The 20,060-nt window shown below is 40.6% G+C and overlaps 1 protein-coding gene across 5 annotated transcripts in view; it reads right to left on the reverse strand.

Moving 5' to 3' along the window:
* The window catches only part of Cap (Cbl-associated protein), an 85,137-nt gene that overhangs the window by 15,543 nt on the left and 49,534 nt on the right, over positions 1-20,060 (reverse strand). For 3 of the 5 annotated variants that reach the window (XM_076387156.1, XM_076387157.1, XM_076387158.1), the window contains 13 exons: positions 17,563-17,765; positions 16,937-17,117; positions 15,671-15,769; positions 15,244-15,383; positions 14,578-14,650; positions 14,121-14,156; positions 13,515-13,659; positions 13,322-13,427; positions 11,705-11,737; positions 10,453-10,563; positions 8,545-8,591; positions 8,292-8,461; positions 1,345-1,404 (listed from right to left, as the gene is read on the reverse strand). In XM_076387156.1, the coding sequence (XP_076243271.1) occupies positions 1,345-1,404; positions 8,292-8,461; positions 8,545-8,591; positions 10,453-10,563; positions 11,705-11,737; positions 13,322-13,427; positions 13,515-13,659; positions 14,121-14,156; positions 14,578-14,650; positions 15,244-15,383; positions 15,671-15,769; positions 16,937-17,117; positions 17,563-17,765 (1,404 nt within the window). Of the gene's footprint in view, positions 1-1,344; positions 1,405-2,399; positions 7,317-8,291; positions 8,462-8,544; positions 8,592-10,452; positions 10,564-11,704; positions 11,738-13,321; positions 13,434-13,514; positions 13,660-14,120; positions 14,157-14,577; positions 14,651-15,243; positions 15,384-15,670; positions 15,770-16,936; positions 17,118-17,562; positions 17,766-20,060 lie in introns of those variants that run through there. The other 2 variants (XM_076387155.1, XM_076387160.1) reach the window with 2 other exon arrangements.

The raw sequence follows: 20,060 nt of genomic DNA on the forward strand, positions 1-20,060 counted from the left end.
AAAAATTGCAAGAAACCGACATGATTTGTTTATACTAAAGCGCGGTCAATTTGCAATAAAGAATATGACAGCTGCTGCTGCACTGATCAGGTTACTCATAAAAATGTCGACGAGACGAGCACTCTGCTGATATTAATCGCTGTCAAAGATTAGATAAATTTATGTCCACAATCGATATCATTCTGACGCGACACTATCCTATTTTAAAGCTGATATAAAATATTCGCGATAAATTTTTGGTATAAATATCATCAACTTTGCAATCAAATTATTATAACAATAATTAAAACAACTGAAATATGATTTTCTGATTCGACTCAGTTCTTTATCATTTGTATAATTGTTGATGGCATAAATTGAACTTATTTGTAAGCAATTAAATATCCTTGGTACTTCACTATAATCAATATGCATTGAGTGACGAGAGGTACGACTTACAATTAGATGTTTCAGATATTATAGATTTTCTATTTTTTTCTGGAAATGTCATTGTGGAATACATAATCTGTACAACTGTTCTGAGTTCAAAGTGGCAATTGTTCCCGTTATCAACGTGTAAACAATTCTATCACTCTTCGTTCAAGGAAAGCGTACTGATTAACAAACTTTCTGTGAAGCAATATTCGAATAATCTTTAGTTCACCGATAACGAAGATAAGTTCATTAATTTCACCGTGAATAATTAAATGACATATATATGCACATCTTGTTTATTTAATACTGAAAAATCATCAAATTTTTATTGAATTTTTCTATTTAAAAAAGCGTGTAGATAATCTTTCTTAAACACTCTTAAATAGAAACCATCTGAAAAGTTCCATAATTATTCATGAAACAAACTGTAACTTATAACACATTTACAAAATGAAAACTGCAAGACAATTGTCGATTCTTGTGTTTACTTATATGCTCATCAGTGCTTATCTATTCAAATGCCTTCATTCATTAGCCATGCAAGTAATTTTCGCCGATCAAAACACTGTACAAAGTACTTCATGCGATGTTCGTACTCTTCCTCGTTTTTTCGAAACAGCGACCATGCTCAGTTCATTGCAAAACAACTGCACACTCTTATTTTAGTGCAAACGATTGCACCTGACGTCACGCATGACGGGAAACGTTCATGCTCTGTTTCTTTCAATCAAACTATGTACCATGAAAATATATATTTCGAACGATACGAAACGGGCAAAAAATAATCGCTCGTTGACGCCACGATTGCCCCTCGTCGAAATGTTATGGAGAAAATGAAATGAGATCGCAGCGAATCGATCAGGCACGTTAAAAAAAAACAATGAACTCTGATTAATTACAAAATAAAGAATGATTAGGTTGTAGCGTTACCTTGGCAGTCGTCTCTGTAGTGTTGAGATTTTGGTGGCGGCGGGGGTGCGTTCGAGTATTCTATGGTCGGGCCGAAAAAAAAAAAGGAAAATAATAATTAGCCGTACTACGATTAATGAACAGAAAAACGATCACTCAGAGGCATCACTGTGAACTTTCGAACTGTCAGATTTAACAGAACACTCTTGTTCGGCGTCGATCGATATTGGTATCCCATAACGAATCTCTCCTTCGACGATGCGTTCAAAGAAAAAGAAACAAATCGATCAGTGGAATTATATTTGGAGAAAGGTTTCTGTATTACAGTCTTCTAAACGAAGTACAGTGCTCCTCGGAGAAAGGTCCACTGGTCGTAAAATTAGAGTCGCCAGGACCAACATCGAATACTGATTATTTTCTGACGTTCACCATGTCTGACGAACAATCGACTTTATTCACTTGATACTTGATTACTTTATCTCCCGTTTTGAGATGAGAAGCTCGATTCGCGAATTCTTTAACCGAGGAGTCTATGTACTGTGAAATATAAATTTTGATGTGAATTCGCTCCAAGATTTTTATTTTATCGTAGAGTACGACGTATAGTAAATGATAAAAAAATAGCACAAAATTGATTGTCTCTTCGTTACAGACTGTGACATAAATAGCATGGTATTTTTTAATCTCGGAGCTACTATGTTTAAAAACTCGAAAACGTCCGTGGCAACAAAATTTTGTAACTATTATAAAATACTTAACCTTCTACTAGCAACGCAACACTATAAAATTAAAAGCATAAAATGACAAAATGAAACTTTCAGTATCTTCAACGTCAGATTCAAAAATTACAAAAAATTATTTTGTGGTATAGAAAAATAATTACGTAACGAAGGGAATGTTTCAAGAAAGATTCTGGCTTCAATTACCACATGCAATAGACGAATTCCCATTATTTATCCCGAAAATTCGCATAATTAACCACAGGACGCACGATTACGTGCCTGTACCTCTGCTCATCAGTGTATGCACCTCACAAAACATAATAGCAGCATACTATCGATTATAAAAATCCAGACCTTCGAACGTGACCGTAGGTCGTGCAGTGTAGATAGGAATCGGTGACCACCACATGTTTTTCTGTCTCACAGTGGACGAAGTTATCGGAGGAGGAGGCTGGTACCTAAACCTTGGTCTGTGTTTAGCAGGATCGAAGGGTGAGCTTGAGAACCCCTCAGACTGTTTCAAAATCGACGAAGGACCTTTTGACGACGTTCCTCGTAATCTGCCCAAAGCAGTCCTATCTTCATTGCTACTCTTTGCTTTCACAGGCCCGCTGTTTTTCATGGAAGACTGTCTTCCAGCCAAGTCTGGAGGCGAAGACAACGAACGCATATTGTCTCGTCGATTGGGGAACCTATGCGCGACCCATCGACCAGCCAGGTAAGGAGCTATGTCCCGCAGCTCGTGGACATCTGGCGCCGACGTGAACATCTCGCCCAAAATTGAAGTCTTCCGCGCGAATTTCTCGAACTTCTCCTTTATACGCCCCACAGGCTTCCTCGCCTCGAGCTCTCGAGTCTCCGCCTTCCTAGCCACAGCATTCGTCGCGGCGCTGGAGGCTGAAGAGTCCTTCAGCTCAGCCGTCTTGCTAATAACATCGATATGAGGCATGGATAAGTCTTCTCGCTTGAGAGGCACGCGCGGAATCGGGGGTGATTCACCCCTGCGACGAACTCTTCCTCTCCTGGGCTCGTACTTGCGACGCAGCCAGCTCACGTCCGCGAACTCGTGGGGTTTCAGCAGCTGTTTACTATCGTCGACCTTTTTCAGCAGGCTCCGCGTCAGCTCGGGGTCGCTTTGGAACCTCTTCGGGGTCGAGACCACCTTCGCCCTGGAAATGTCCTCGGCGCTTTCGAATCTGACTCGAAGTCGCCTCACCGTGCCATTTTTGACCAGCTTCAGGTAAGCGCGCCAGTATTTCTCGGGGTCAGGCGAGCAGCTGCGCTGCCAAATGCTCTCCAGGCTGCAGGATGAATTCGATCGCGTCGTTGCGCGACATGGACTGACGCTACGCGGTCTGTCCTGTTCACGGTCTCGTGAGCAAGAGTGGAGCGAGTGTCGCGTGCTATCCCGAGCGGGGCTGCCTCCTTTCCTCTTCGCGGCCGCTCCTCTCGGGGAGGCCGAGCGTGTGGCGCATCTGGACAGGGGCAGGGACGAGTACTTCGCTGACTCCGTCTCGCCGAATAATTCCTTCAAGTCCACGTAGCTTCGAGAAGAAGACAGCCTTCCTGGTCTTCGTCGACCGCGATCGGGAACGGACTCCGCTTTGTCGACGTTCTCGAAGAACTCGATTTTCCTTGGAACATCCTCGGACTCGATGTTCCGCTGGATCACTGTCTTCACTGACGTCTCGGAGCTTTCTGTCGTGCTGTCCTTCTCGCTGTTGGAGGCTAGCCCTGCCTTTGGTTGCGTGTCATTCTCGGATAGCGTGGTTGGTTTCTGGGACCACTCCTCCAGAATATTCTCCACTCGCTGCCTGTCGGCTGGACTCTTATTACTAGGCGCCAGAACCAATAGGAAATCGTTCTTGTCTTTAAGTTTTGAATCTTCAGTACAGGAGGCTTCCAGAGAGTAGCAACTCCTGGGGGAAGTACTTGTTACGCTAGGTGTGGAGCAAGGACGAACTGCTTTTGGAATTTTCTTGGTAGCCAATGCTGCAGCTATGCTACCTCGAGTTTCGCGAGGAGCTAATGGCGCTGAGGATCTTCTATGCGAAACTTTATCTAGGACCTCTTTCCCGAGTGTCACGGAGAGTCTCTTCTTTTCCAATTCACTCATCGAGGGTGGGAGTATTACAGTTTTATCTAGTTCGGACTTCTCTGCTATTTTCCCTCGGCTAATAGAATCACTTCTCTTTAATGCTGACTCTGGTCGACTGGAGGGTAACTTCTGATCACTTGGAGGCGTTTCTGCTGTAATCATTGAGTGACATCGTACGTGGAGTCCTTTACCATCGTCTCGACTATCGGTCGAGTCCACTTCAGGTGGGACCACGATCTCGTATTTGGACAGCGAATCAGGCTTATCGGTAATGGCACTCTCTCGTTTACGTTCAGGAACTTCCAGGTTTGCCTTTGAGACTGCCAAAGGGGCAGATTTCTGTAAGTTATCGCTGCCGTAGATCTCGTTCAATTGTTTCTTCAATGTCGTCACCTGCTCGATGGATAAACTACTCCAGAACTTTTTGCTTCCCCCGAGACTTCTCTGCAAAGCTGGCTGGTCTAAATGATCCAACGATTTCTCAACACTCCGATCGCCTTCTGCCTTCCTCTGCATCGTACTTGCTACATTGATTACTGACGTGCCTCGCCAAAGGGGCTTATAAGTATCTTTCCGCGACGAAATCTCTTTTCGTTTAGAGAACTCTAGTTCGCTACCTTCCGCTTGGATCTTCTTAAAATGCTGAATAATATTTTCGACCGAGCGTTCTTTACACCTCAAGCCACAGTCACCACGCCATTTGGCTTTGCTGATATCCTTGGTGGTGAACAGGAAGTCCTTGTCCTTTTGAACTGCCTTTAATTTTTCGTAAAGGGCATTCAATTCAATTTCAGCCTTCTCCTGCATCCTCGCGCTCTTCCACTGATCGTAGTCTATAATTTCCTCGGTCTTCATCCTCGGTCGCAAATCGCTGGAAGAAAATGTCCTCTCAAGTTCGCCAAGCCTTTCAAGGCTGGAATAAAAATTATGCAGCTCTTTATATCTCTCCGATTTTCTTTTATCGTGCAGCAATTCCAGCACGTATTGATGGTACTCTTCACGATCGATCGGGGAAGTGCAGAACGAAGTGGTGCTTCTGGCCAGAGACAAGTTAGATCCAAATCTTTCTCTCGATCTTTGAAGCTCTTCAGCTTCGCCAGCGCTTCTAGCTCTAACCTTTCTGACGTTTATCTGACTGTCTGACTTTTCTTGTTTCAAGCTACGTATGCGTCTGCAAGCTGGTGATCTAATCGGGGATGACACAGGGGTACGAGAAGGCGAGGACCTTGAGTGCGTGTACTCAGACAAAGTTTTCGGGGGTGGCTCGCTAGAACTTCTTTTCTCAGCGCGCTCTCTCGCTGAATCTGGACTCCAATTACGTAGAGTCATGGATGAACCAAAGTCATCGATGCTCAGTAAACTGTCGAACTTGCTGATTTTCTGCAGCACAGATCTACCAGGCCAGGTGACGCGGTATGGACTGGAGCTTCTGGAAGAAACGCTTTCGCGCTCCCAGTTTTTGAATTTCGAATTCGAAACAGGACGCTTGTTGGCCAAGTATATGCTGAGGGATTTTAAAGAAGGCTCAGACTTAGAGGTTTCTATAAGACTCTCCTGATATATCCTAGCACGTTCACAAACTATAGACTTCTTTGGAGGTACATTGTGATGCATGGTAACCAGAGGTACGGACCTTAAGAAGAGATTTTGGAAGAAGGTGTCTGATCGAGTTGCTTCTTGACACTTTTTAAGTTCTCCTATTGTCAATGAATGCTGGCTTAACTTAGAAGGCTTGTGCTTGGTATTTGGCTCCTCGTTTTCAATATTGTCTTTTCTGTGAACCTTATCCTCTGCGTCTTTTCGCCCATTTACGAGTCTCTTAATATTAGTTGCACCGTTCTTCTCTTTTCGTAGCTTTTTCTTGACTTCCACCTTTTTCTTACCTAGATCAGGAATCACTTTGATCGTCACAGGCTTAACGATATTCTGAGATTTAACGATAGTCTGAGGCTTCTCGCGAATCCTTTTCCTCTTACTCGTATCGCTCATAGTTTCTGAAGAGGATGTTAACGAGCGTGTACTGGAGACAGCCTTGTCAGATTGTTTAACTAGTGTTCCTGGTTTCTTGATCTCTGCTAAGACAGCCTTGCAGCTGAAGGAGGGCGAGGAAGTCGTCGAAGAAGACTTCAATGATGTCGTCTTCGAGGTTAAAGGTGAATCAGCTGACTTCTTCGTCGTCTCCTGCGCCTTTGACGATATAGCCACTACCACCTTCAAAGACTTATCATAAGGACTTTTAACTCTTCCATTAGTTAGTCCAGAACTATATAAAGTCGTCGAGCTTTTAACAACAGTCCCCGCTGGCATAACTTTCGTCTGAACCCCTTTTCCATCCGTTTCTCGGTACTTCTGCAAGACTTTTCTGTTATCTGGAGGAGATGACAGATCAGCCGTCGATTTAACGAGTCTCTTCAACAATTGCTCTTGTTCTCGTTTCACCAAACGAGTTCTCGAGCTGTCCTTCTTCGAAATACTATCCCCCCATAGTACCTTCTCTTTGGGTTTCATAACTGAACCAACACACCTTCCTGAAACCTTAGCAGTCGATCTTCCATCGAATTTCGTGGAGAGTCCACTCTCAGCGCTCCACGATGACGAAAGTGGCCTGCAAATTCTACTTCTACTTTTCTCTGACAGCACAGTTGCACTTGAATCGGGAAAACTCTGCGACAGGCAGGGTTCAGATTTCTTCTGGGTTAGATTGACAGGCATTCCAGCGGAAACTTTCGATCGAGTCGAAACTGGACTGTTAGATGACGCGCGCACAGTAGTCGAACTCTTCTTCTGTCTCTCGAGGTTGCTGCAGAGGCGTTCTTTCAGTGATCCAATATTAGACGCACTATCAGCTGCGAAACACTGTTTATGCCTCGCTTTGAAGGCCTGCGTAGGCTCCATGGTACGTTGCCTGGCGTACAATCTCAGCGTCTTGCTGTTGCGCGAGGACTCCCTTCGAGGCGGGGACGGTGGTCTAGAAACCGTTCTACTGTGCAAACTGGAGAAATCTCTGTAAGACTTCGCTTCCATTTTCTTTGTCGCTGGACTTCTGGTGGCGGAGGATCGTTTCTGTCGCGAGAGGGTCGTCGACGAAGACGAGGTCGCCGAGTTGGTTTTTCGATGGACACGGATCCGCGTCAAAGTAGGCGAGATAGGAAAATACTCGACCTTTGTACTGTCTGTGGACAAAGTTCGATTTCGTTTTGTCGCGTTTCGTACTGCATGCCAAACGTGGTTCCCTCTCACCAAAATGTCAAGAAAATCGTTTTAAGCTGGGTGGTGTTGGCTTTTGTTTTCCTGCAAAGTGTGAAGGTCGAGAGGCCCTCGTGGTGGTACATTGCTGGTGCATCGTATTACGAGAATTGAAAGAAATCGAGACGCACACCAATATCGATAGATGCCGAAGTGAACGGTGCTGTGTAGGTTTTAGAGTTGTACGAGAAAAAGGTACTGAAAAAGACTATGCGCTCAAGCTGGACATCGGCTAGCACAGGTATAAATGGACGTGTGGTTACGAGTCATGCTTTGTACTTTTCGATGCATTATTCAAGCCATTAAACTCAAAACCATCCTTATATTATATCGTTACGCAGTAATTGGTATTAATTAACGACCAGCTACAATGAATGGATCTTTTCGATCTATGTAAAATGGATGAGGAATAAGATAAGAGTTACTCATTTCAAGCGATAACAAACTATAAAATTGACTCAATACAAACACGCTTGGCGTTCCTGTGCATTTTCTATGAATCGTAGATTCTTTCTCGAGCTTTTCTGTGCGTTACTATTGCAGAAAAAATCCATATCCGTATTCCTTCGATACGATACTATCGGAAGGTCAGAATCATTAGAGCGAAATGCAAGTTACGTATAAAAATTCTGAACGTCATGCTTGGAAGCACAAGATGTAACATCAGAAAAAACCTCGAGATAGGAGCAAGTTCAATAACACGACAATGGCCATGCACAGACTTAGTAAGTCGCAACTACCGTTAGTAATTGAACACACGATAATATATCAGGCACAACCGACTAATATGAACGCATGCCTACTTGCATAACGGCAAACAGCATAAAAAAGAAAAAAAAGTTAGTTTAAAAAAAATGGAAAAAAGTTCAATCAAAAATAAAATTCGAAGCCTGGGTACTTACCCTTAGGTCGTTCTGGGGCTGGTTTACGAAGTCCATGAAGGGGCACGTCGCCTCCACTTTGCACAGTTTTGTAAGCCAGTCTTTGCTCCAGCTGGCTCAAAGGACTGATGTCTTCTTTGCGACGAAACACAAGCGTGGAGTCGCTTTCGTAACCTGACTCCTTCAAAGCACTGTGGACGATTTAAACAGACAACTCAGTTAGTCAATCGTAAACGTAGAAATTTCTGATATATAAAATGTTAGGTATACTCACTGTGTCATATAAGGCTTTGCAGGACGATTGTTGCGTTGATCGAATGGCTGGAAAAAAGAAACATTTATTCAATCGACTTTAAATAAACTGCCACAGAAATTTCAACGTGTGTACCATGCTCCCACGTCAAACTCGAAATAGCTTCGCATTCTTTATAAAATAGACATTGTTTGGTGGATATCGCTTTGATATACAATAGAACGGTGGTTGGTGTGTCCACAAAAACGTCAATGAAAGTTACACATGTCATGCAACATTCAGCTAGTGGCAAGCGTACGTTAATATAATGAAGAGACACTGAAGGAGCACATGAAATGCCGTTTGGGTACCACAGTTGATGCAGAGGAAACATAAGAACAGAAAAGTGATATACATACATACACGACATCGATGATAGCGATAGTCAACAACAGTACTAAACATAAAGAGAAGAAACTACTTCAATCACAAGTTATTGTACCGATTGTACAGAGAGAGGATTGTATTGAAGTAGAACAGCAAACAAAAGAGTTCACGTACCCCTCTGAATACAAATAAATTGAAGGGACGCTGGAAAATATTCTGATTCGAAAAAACAGAGAAAGAACAGAGAGGCAGAGAGAAAGATAAATGTAAAGGCAGTACCATAGTATTTAGGGCAATGCTTATGGGGGTGTATAGTACATAACTAAAAAGCTTATAAGTAGAAGAACCCAATGAGTGGGATCTCGGCTACCGCGAACCTCCCATTCAGAATATGTAAGCTAGATTAAGTTAGCGTTGAAAAATACTCCCTTTTTCAACAATTTTATTCTATTTAAATTTATTTGTAATTATGTACACTTTGGTTTGAATTCAAATCTTATGCAAATGGTCATATATTCTCAAATGATTCTAATTTTTCTCGCGATGTTTCGCTGTCGTAAACAATCGCCAATCGCATATAATAGTACAAATTTTAATAATTGAACGGTGGTAAAGAAAATTATATTGGACCTAGGTTAGGTCTGGGTTCAGGAATCATCAAGATCAATACTCGACTCTTTAGCTCATATACGAGGCACTGAGTGCAAAAATGGGCTAAGCTACATTTTATCCAAAATTGAATCAGTAGCATTAATTTATTACAAAGAGACCCTATATTCTAGACTGCCTATTTTCTCGATTTTTCCAAGCAGTAGGATCAGTCCACTATTACTCTCAACGTCTCATATATCACGAATAGGAAGTTTGTGATAGCCAAGACTTACGCCCATGGATTCCTTTCATTACAAGCTACTTAAACAACATAATACATCTCCCCATGGTCGATACACCCGTATATTACAGCGTAGCCAAGATAAAGAAGAAAATAGATAGAGGACAACGTCATCGTGCATTCTACTTGTCGATGATGTTGCAGCCTCTAACCCGTGAAGCCGACGACTGAGCGCTGATGGTGATAGCGGAGGATGTTGTTGATGACGGAGATGGTAGCATAATATGATTGGTGCTGGATATAGTAGAAGAAGACGTAGAAGAAGAAGAAGTGGGCGAGATGCGTTGGTGATGATGGTGGTGATGATGGTGGTGGTGGTGGTGGTGACGGTGACGATGCTGCTCGTCAGAGGTAGCCTGTAGGAGCGTCGATCTGATAGCGGCCGATCTGTCGCCGATCGGCGAGCCCGATCGGCGCAAGCAATGATCCGGCAGCACGAAGCTCTTGGATCTTCCTTCCAGCATGCCAGCGTGCCAGTCGCAGTCGGCAGCAGCCCGTTCGAGAGGTCGCACGATCCGATCTTTCGGATCGTCTATGCCTTCGATCGTCCGCTCAGCCGACCGATAATCGAGCAGATTCATGTTCGACCGCTGCTTCGTTTGCTCCACGGTTGGGCGAGATCTCGGGGCGACCTCGAAGACTTTCGAGCTGCTGACCGCTGGTACCCTTACGTTATGGCTGCTCTCCGGTCGATAGGAGAGGCTCAGAACACGATGGCTCAGCTGCGCGTCTCGAAGACCCTCTATCTGTGTACCCTGAGGATGTCCATTCTCGTTCAACCACTGTGCAGTTGTTTAGGGTCGTTGTGTCGTAATCGTTGTCGTCGTCGTGGGTGTCACCGGCATCCAAGGACCAAGGAGGATGTTATCCAAGGTGCACACGGACGTACACGATACGCAAACGCCAACACACGCACACACACGTACGGGGATGTCGATATAAAGAGATAGGCACGTTGGTAGGTCGTATTCGCGTGAATGACAACGAGACAATTTGGAGGGGGCTGTCTCGAGAATTGGGGGGCGTGAGATTTAATCGACATATATGCATGCATTTCGGATTACTCACGACGTGCGACTAGGTGCAAAGGATCTCACTGACACACGAAAAACCAATGCTTCCTGAATGCTTTAGACCAGTTGAGTTACTTTTTTGAGTTATGTTAATGATACACGATACCGACAACAGACGTTCGAGTGTCGAACATTTTTTTCTTGAAAGATGCCATGAAACGCAAGAATATGAAATCCATAGATAGGTAATTCGTGTCCTCTGAGAAGTCTCCTGAATCGCATTAGGAGCAATGCATTCCAGGGAATTTCTCATGAGACACAAATGCTACATATTTTTCAACTCAGTTTTTATTTTAAGAGATAAAGAGGCACTAAGACTGAAAACTCTTAATTCACATAGTGGGGGGTTGTAGTAAAAGTGACTATTTAACCACTTAAAATGAAAATTATCTATAATATCTTTAGGTTCCAAAATGTACTTCAAGAAAAAAATGTCGACACTGGATAATAATCCTTATGAGCAAGTGGCAAGAAAAATCCTGATGAAATGAAAATATATACGGAGAGTTTGTGACAGAAAAATGGTTTTACAACCACAATACTTTTATCTGTATTAATTCTCTCAGTTTATATTTTTTGATTATAATTAAGTGTTAATAGAAACCAACCCGAGTGAGTTAAGTAATTCTAATTGTTGAATCTATTAATTTGTAATACTAATTCTCTTTGTAAACAATTTGCATTAATATGAACTGTTAGTTCGCGTTTAGGGACTCTGTAACCATTAAAATATGGGTTCTATGAAGATTCGTAGTGAGAAGAAAATGAAAGTTAACAGAGAGAGAAGTATAGTAAAGACAACAGGGAGTTAGTCCTTATTTAACTATGATTAAGTATAAAAATGGCGTACCCCGTCAAATATGTCCATGACCTCGTCCCACCACTAGAAACACACAATTAAATATAGCGTTAATATACGCACTAATCGTGATGAAGTTAAAATGATATTAAAATAAAAAAAAATTCAATGATGTATTTACTGACTACTTTCCACCTCAAATATAAAAATGCTCCTCTAGGGCCGCATTTTTTCATTTATTTTTGCCATATAAAAGAAAAATTAACTCACGTATCATCTCCAAATAATTTAAACTTACAATAACTTCCAGCGTTTTGATTGAAAAATAATTTACTTGATATCTGACTCGAAAGTATTGAAGAAACAGAGCACCCTCTAGATGGAAAGTGCGTCAGCGTTCGAACTAATGGTTACTAAAAGCAGCGCTACTTGAGAAGCTAACGAAAGAACATAACGAGTTTGATGACAGAACGCTGAAACTGTGAACGCGATTGCATGTGCTCGACATCCTCGAGCGTTGAAATTTCACGCTCGAAGGAAACGTGGCGTGTCGTTGGAGCGTGGCAAAAGAAACGATCTGTAGGACACCGTGTCAGGCCAACAGAACAAGCTTCCATAAAATGAAGAAAATAAGTGATACATCACAAACTGATCTCAATTCGTTCGATTAATCGTTATCGTTACCTTCCTTCTGGTCCGTGTTACAGAAGTCGGCTAGAAGCAAAGCCATTTCAAACGATCATGTTTTCAGACACGCTGTTTGGGAGGCTTCTAACACGTACATACGTACCATCAGTTAGATTCGTGTCACAGCGACAAAAATCGCATTGATTTGCATTAATTAAGCGTCATTTCAAAGTTTGCGAAACAGAACGAGCAATGGCGACACGAAAATTCGATCCTACGAATCCCATCAATGAACACTTTAAATGAAACTAACAGTTTCCCTTTTACTGGTACAAACTGAGTTGCCACACGAATTTCCTCCTTGGGAATAGTAGGGAAAATTGGGAGGTGAAAGAAGAAACAACAAGTGTCCTTTTATCGTATGTTGTCTTGCTAAGGCCTCCTTCGGGTCTAGGGTCTAGACCAGTCATGTCCAAAAACCTGCTCTTGGTGAAAGAGCGCTATTCAGTACTCCAACAGCAGCAGTGGAAGTAGCCCAGTAAAAGAGTGGAGATGTAGTATGAGTGGATACGACTTTTACAGTCTTTAAAGGCTCCCTCTACTCTTTTCCTCTTTGCGTCATGACTCGTGTCGCGTGTTGCTCTTGGAGCAGGAGGAAGTATTAGACAGCAAGTCTGAGGACATGCCTGGCTCAGACTTATACCAATTGGATATCTATTATTTCTTCTCTCACCTCTCAATTTCCCCTACTACATCAAAGGAAAGAATTCCTGTGGCAACCCTGGATACAATCACCAATCAGATCTATAATCTCTTAACGAAATGAAGGATCGTATGTTCGACAGATGCTTAAAGAATAAAACTATATAAAATACTATAATGATGGAAGAAAGAATCGGTTTGCAATCTGCAGTGCAACTATCAGTACAAGAAGTACTGTGAAATTTCAAAGAGTGATAATGTTATTTTAAAGGGTCTTCGTATCCATAAACGTATCTATCAGGGCGAAGATTACTTTCCTAGAATGATGAATTTGCTCACCTCCTTGGCTTCCTTTTCGGCAATCGACGATCGTCCAGGCTCGTAATCCTCGATACGTCCAGGTTGATTCTTATAAACATCTGTCGTATACTTCAAGGCTCCATTTCTTAAGGAAAAAGAAACAGTTTGTGAGATATTGTTTTTAACTGATCAACACAATACGTGAATTAAGGAACAAGGAAGCGATATTTACTTTCTGGGCATGGTCGACGTGATGAAATCATTTTCTTTATTACGTAGACGTCGACGATTATCAAGCGTGGCGGAGCGTTCACAATACAAACGATGATCTGGCTCGCTCAGATAACCACTGCCGCTTCCGTAGCCGTATCTGGTCCCTGAAAAAGAAAAACGTCCAATTCGTTAAGGAAAACTGGATATTGCCAGCTGTCTATAAACATGTTAATTTCAGTGCTCGTCCATCACCAGGATAATCGCAACGTTTGTGATTTAGGATGGTTAATGAGTAGCAGAAAGTTAAATAAGGGACACACAGCACACGATTCTCGTGTATCGTACTATTTATTGTTATTTTCACGCACGAACGATTAGCTTCGTTAAAACCAATCACTCTATAGTTATCTCGTGTTACGTAAGATTTCCATCAAAATGCAGTCGATAACATCGAAGTTACTCGCACAGGACGCGTCGATCTGACGTTAAATAGCGTGCGGAAATCAGCCGAAGAAGAAGACCGTTATTGCGACGTGTTAATGCTCGGCCAAGCTGCGTTATTATCATTAGTATTCTTAAATTTCTTCAACTGTCAATCGTACGTCGGAAGGACATGTCTATTCACCTCTCCTTGGTTTGTAACGAATGGTTACGTAGTCATCTGAAAACGAGATTAGAAGTGAGTTCGTTGACCGTTATCGTCATTAACTTATCGCGCTTTGTAAGCTAACTCAGAAAAGAACTAGAAACTTGCTTGTGATTGCAAAAAAAAAGTTGACTATTTTAATCCTTCGTCAGAAATCATTTTTTAAATGACAGGTCGTTTCTGTGGAACAAAGAGTTTTTTGAAATTCTAAGCTTTTAAAAAATGGTCAAAAATTCTGTGTTACTTTTCTATTGTATCTCTGGAATATTGTTTAATAGTTTTCGTTTGTAAATGTAATCTGTTTTTTTTTAGCTTCCATGGAAAATTAGCCTGTGCTTTAAAATACTCAGATTGCTAACGAAGGGTCCAAATGACTTCTAGAATACTTTTCGGCTGCTATATTTTAAATTAATTCTCACTTGGCAGTCGTACTCACCGTTTCGGTCTGCACGATGCAATGAATCATACATTTTCTTGTACCATTTCGTCTGATTATTCTCCTTGACCTCCTAAAATGTTTTTCTCGAGTCAAATAATTCAAACGTCAGCATAATCCACCACTTAGAAAGCCATATTCCAATTTCTTTGCGTATAATGTTTTACTACTTTAAATTTTCAATTATCGTTATACGTATTCATTCTACTGTATGCATGTACTTACCAAATTCTATTTCAATACTTGTATGTTTAGCATAAAAGCTGATAAAAATACTGCTTTTACTTTGTAACCAACTGGCTCAATATTTAAATCTACAAGAGACTTTTAATCCCTTACTACAGTAAACGTTACGTCTACAAAATTAAAATTTAAAATACGCATATTCTTGCAGAGTTAATGAAAATGGCACACAGGAATTCTACCTTTATTTTCTGTTAGAAACTAATTAATATTCAGATTATTTATTTTAGGACCAAGGATTCAGCCCGTCTCATTAAATATTCTTTCACGTTACGTAAATGGTGATTAATTACTTGCCGCATTATGTAACTTTAATTAGTAGTATGTAGTGAGGGATTAACACAGTCCAACAGTTGCTAATCGAACACTCTGTCTGATTAATTTCGAATTACTTAAGGTTTCAGTAACTCTTGACAGACCTACCGATCTCAAAACAAGAGGTATACCCTCCTTAGTTGTTGGGCCAATACCCTCGAATTTTCGAGGACCCAAATCGGCCATCTTCTTCGGCGGTTCATTTTCCGCTTCCGGCTCGCTCTCGTACTCTTTCTTCACAGTGTAGACTGAGCGAACATCAGTTTAATTTCACAATGCAGAAACGTTGGAACACTCGCGATACATATGGGAAATGAATGTGAAACATCGAAGTGTGACTTGTCGTATTACGCGTGCGTCATGCCAATGTCAAAGTCACAAGACCGTTTGATGCACGATGGAAAAATGGATTACAGTTTATGATTAGTCAACGCGTGGATCCACGAAGAAATTTTCGGCACGGTTAAGTCTCGAATAGTGCACAGTATAGGTTGCAAGATGTCGAGGGTCAAGGGTAATTGGAAAATCTACTCACTTATTTCCCCAGGACTAATTAGTGGCTTCTCATCGCTCGGCGGACGCTTCACTGTTTCAGTCTCTTCTAAGTAGGCTGCCCCTTTTGGCAACTGGCCCTCTAACATGACAACAAAGAAGCTTGATTAACGCGTGACACAGAGGAACTTGAAGAAAGTAACTCTGTGAGATTAATTCTATTTTTTAAGTGGAATCACCTCTTTAAGCACCTATTAAAAGTTAGATACTTTCATTAGCCAGAAAAATATTCGCCTCTACCAATTTCAACTACCTTGAAATATGTTGCTACTTTTCCTCATATATGTAAAAAATATTTTCAATATTACATAGTGTATTCTTTAAGATTTGAGGTAAATTCTAGGTTTAAGCTAGTTTTGAGAAACAGTGCTATAATGATAAATTACATAAACTTGTGTTTCTGATGGTATCACTACTATATTTGATGGTTGAAACTTCTGCTCAAATGACGATGGATATCGACACGTAATTGTAAATCACAATCTGGGCAGTAGTACACATACTCCGAATGTAGGGCATACTTGGCGAGAAATTAGAGTCAATATTCCACGTTACGGAACTTGCAAACTATGTACATACATTATGTCGAGTATGTATGTATATACGTACACATATGCAGAGTATTCGACAGCAGGTATCAGAAGCTTCAAGGGGTGATTCCATGTGCAAAAATAAGACGAAAATAAAGGATGACGAAATTGCATTTGAGGCATCGTTTCCGAGTTATGAATTGATAAAGATAGATGTAAAATGAACTTGAAACGTGTCTGGCTTGGAAGCTTATTCTACTGCCAGCTTGCACTGGCCAGGTCAGACACAGCGTCAGGCGAATACGCCAGTAGAATAAGACAGGTCAGACACATTTCAGATATTTTATTCAAAATTAATAACTTAGAAACTATCTAATTAACTTGAATCCTAAAATAATACAATATATAATATTAAGAATCTTTTTGCATATGTCTCAATACCTTGATAACACACTTCAAGATTATTAAAATGAAATTAATTTAAAGAATTTTCATATTCAAGAAATTCTCAAATTCTCAAAGTTAATGAAAGGAATTAATAATATTCGTGCGTTCTTTTCTTAGTACAATTATTTTTAATTCTATTGTCCATAAAATAATTATGCATTGTCACTAAACTCTACATTTTGTATTGAAAGCAAGATGACAAGTATGCCAGTTCCTCTTGCTTATTTTTAATGACCAAAAAATGATTTATTAAAGTTATTCTTAGAACTTACCTCTGGCTTTCTGGAGCAACGTGATGGTTGGATTCTGTGCTCGTGGTAATCGAGGCGCTGAAGCCAAAGAGCTTAATCCTTGTGACGGGGCTGAATGTGAATTAACAATTCGCGTACTACTGTCATTACTAATTTGAGATATGTTCTTTCCCTCGTCTGCTTCCCAAGGTGGCGGTGCAGTCTATAATGTAATACACAAAATTAGAAACGAAAACGTCTGCACAGTTGTGAAAATTGTCAAAATTGTCAGAATTTAAAATTTAATAAAACAATAACACATTTAGATCCGAAATACACAGAGCTTCATCAATCTGAATTTCTAGCACTGCTTCTTATGCTTTATACTAAATGTTTATTTAGTAATAAATTACAAATGTATAAAATGTAATAAATTACATTGAGCTACTGTAAATAAATTAAATAAATAAGATTGTAAAAATTGTACAAATTACTAGAATGATCTAAATCGTGTTACTTGAAACATTTGATCTTTTCATTTGATATTTTAAAAACTTCTTGCCACCCACATTTTCAAGATTTCAATTACACAGAAAACTCTGTTAGTCCATTAATAAATTTCACGGCTGGCGAGAAAGGATCGCGATACATAAATCTTGGTAACTCACTTCTTGCTGCGCTAGCTTTTTCCGGCTTAGAATGGGGCTCTCGAATTGCACTGGCCGAAATTCCTTTTTCTCTGGAACAGGACTCGCTCCAGCGCTGGAAGGGGTCCAGACGGGTGGAATACCACCATCCTTTTGAGACTCTTTGCGCTCAGGACTTGGTTCTTTCGGGGGTGGCGGTGGCTCGCTTCCAGGTGACCAAACGCCTAATAATAAAACTTCACATTATCAACCAATTCCAATCGTATCTCGCTAATTAAAACAAGTACAGATTATTTCCACGAAACAATCCAAACACAGGCTAAATATTAGTATACTCAACATAATAAAATTCAGAGTCCACAAACTCTTTAGCCTGAACGACCAGTAATACTTTCTGAATCACTAAATGAGTTAAAAATATTGCGAGCTTCAGCTGAAAAATACATAAAAATAGTTTCTACTTTATTTTCGTTACTCCTACGTGTGTTATTTCATTTGAATAATGGTGTGCTCAGTGTCAAACGAAATACATGCACTCGATATCGAGGCTAATCCTTCGAGAACTTCGGTTTTATTATTTCACGTAACATCGCAAGCTGGGATCGAACGATGATCGAGTTGAATCGCTGGCTCGAGTTTCGTGCAAACAACATTTGCATCAAGCTGAAGGAAGCTGCGAGGGGGTCTTTGCACTGTGGTGGAAGCGGACGTGGTCGAGCCACGTGAGTTCAGCGAGAACGAGCCAAAATCAACATTCGTCATCTGTGAGAGACTTGCTAATCTCGGCTGGCGGGGGCGTATTATATAAAGAATCGTTCCTTCCCAGACGATTCCTCGGTCCATTACGTCAACCTAACCCACAGAAGGGCGGAAGCAATTTTTGGTATACACACGGACAGCGGTAATTATCCATCCATTAGTTCCCCTTCATACGGTTTTCAAAGGATCATTAACTACGCGAGGTCTGATCGAGGGAGCTCAGTCACTTGGTCAAACCTGAAGGATTACACTACGAGGAGTATCACTGGAGTATCAAAGTAGCGAAATTTTTGAACGTGGATTATTGAAAAGCTCTATAATCACTCCGAGAGATGACATTTTCTGCACTGTTTCACTCTGACTATGGTGGTGAACAAAAGAAAGCCTAAAATTGATCTTTGTGCAACTGAGTATTCTTACTTTAAACAAACTATATAAATTTAAATAAATTTATTTCAGTTTATTCTCCCATAGAAATTTAAATATGCTTTTAGATATTTGTTAATAACTTCTATAATAATTCATGTACACCTAATCATGGAATCAAATCCAAATATCTGCGATCTATGTGGAACACTTTCTAACTATCTGCCTTAAGCATAATGATAGAAGAAACCAACATAATGTACCAAATTCATTGAAAGTATTACAGGGTGAACAATCTTATGAGAGAGTCATTAGCTTTTTAAAAGACACAAATCTTTACAGTATAATATAATAATTTTTCCACCTTATTGTACACCAAACCTCTAAAATAACGTGGTCACTAATAACCTAGTAGGTAGATGTGACCTAAAACTCGAAATAAAAAAGAACTTCTATGATAGACTGCTTGCCACCTGAAATATAAATATGTTCCTCTAGAGGCATATTTTTAACTTATTTTTGCTTTACAAAAAAAATTAGCTCATATATCTTCTCAAAATAACTCGAGCTTACAATAGTAGATATTTTACTTCATATTAATATCAGGTTTATCCATACTAAAATATCTACAAATTTTGTATAACATAAGACTCAGTAATAATTTTTGTTTCTTAAAGTCAGTATTTTTGCATTTTCTTACTTTTTTAACTGTATTTTGTTCATCATTGTCTAGCTACTACCAGCAAAAAAAACTGATAAAATTGAAGTCCACAGTGGACCTCGAACAAACAGCAGAAGCTTAGACTTAATAATAGCCATGAGGACAAGGCACCCAGCTTCTAAATGATTATTGAAAACAAAACCTCGAACGAAAAGAAACGCCTGTGACTCACGTTGAGTCAAGAAACCGTTTTTCGTTTCTGTTGCGACACCCTCGCGAATTCGGAACCACCATGCGGCTGTGTTTTACAGAGGTAATTTTGTCGGCGTTACGACAACAGGAAATAAGCGTAAAGTCAGTAAAATTAGAATTTCGTGGGCGTCGATACTAGGATACGTCTAATTGTAATTGGCCGAGGAGCATCAGGATACAATGCCGAGCCGTTTTTTGGAGCAAGACGTTGCGGACGATGCCAATTTTCGTTTTAATTAATTTCAAAATGCCACGGAAAATCGGGTGACGCTAATGCGGCGTGACGCTGAACGGATTCGCTTGTTTTCGTGCAGCAGCCTTGTTACAAGAGGCTCGAGAAAAAGGTACAGAACGTTACGGACACGTTTATTATCGAGAGGGCAAAGTATCCTGCTCGTCGATTCTCTGTTCGTTCCACTTAATTGGGGAACACTTTTGCTTTCCGCTTCAATATCGTTTTTACTTAGAAGAGGAGTTTTAT

Source organism: Calliopsis andreniformis, chromosome 10, assembly GCF_051401765.1.
Source record: "Calliopsis andreniformis isolate RMS-2024a chromosome 10, iyCalAndr_principal, whole genome shotgun sequence".
Classification (NCBI taxonomy): domain Eukaryota; kingdom Metazoa; phylum Arthropoda; class Insecta; order Hymenoptera; family Andrenidae; genus Calliopsis; species Calliopsis andreniformis.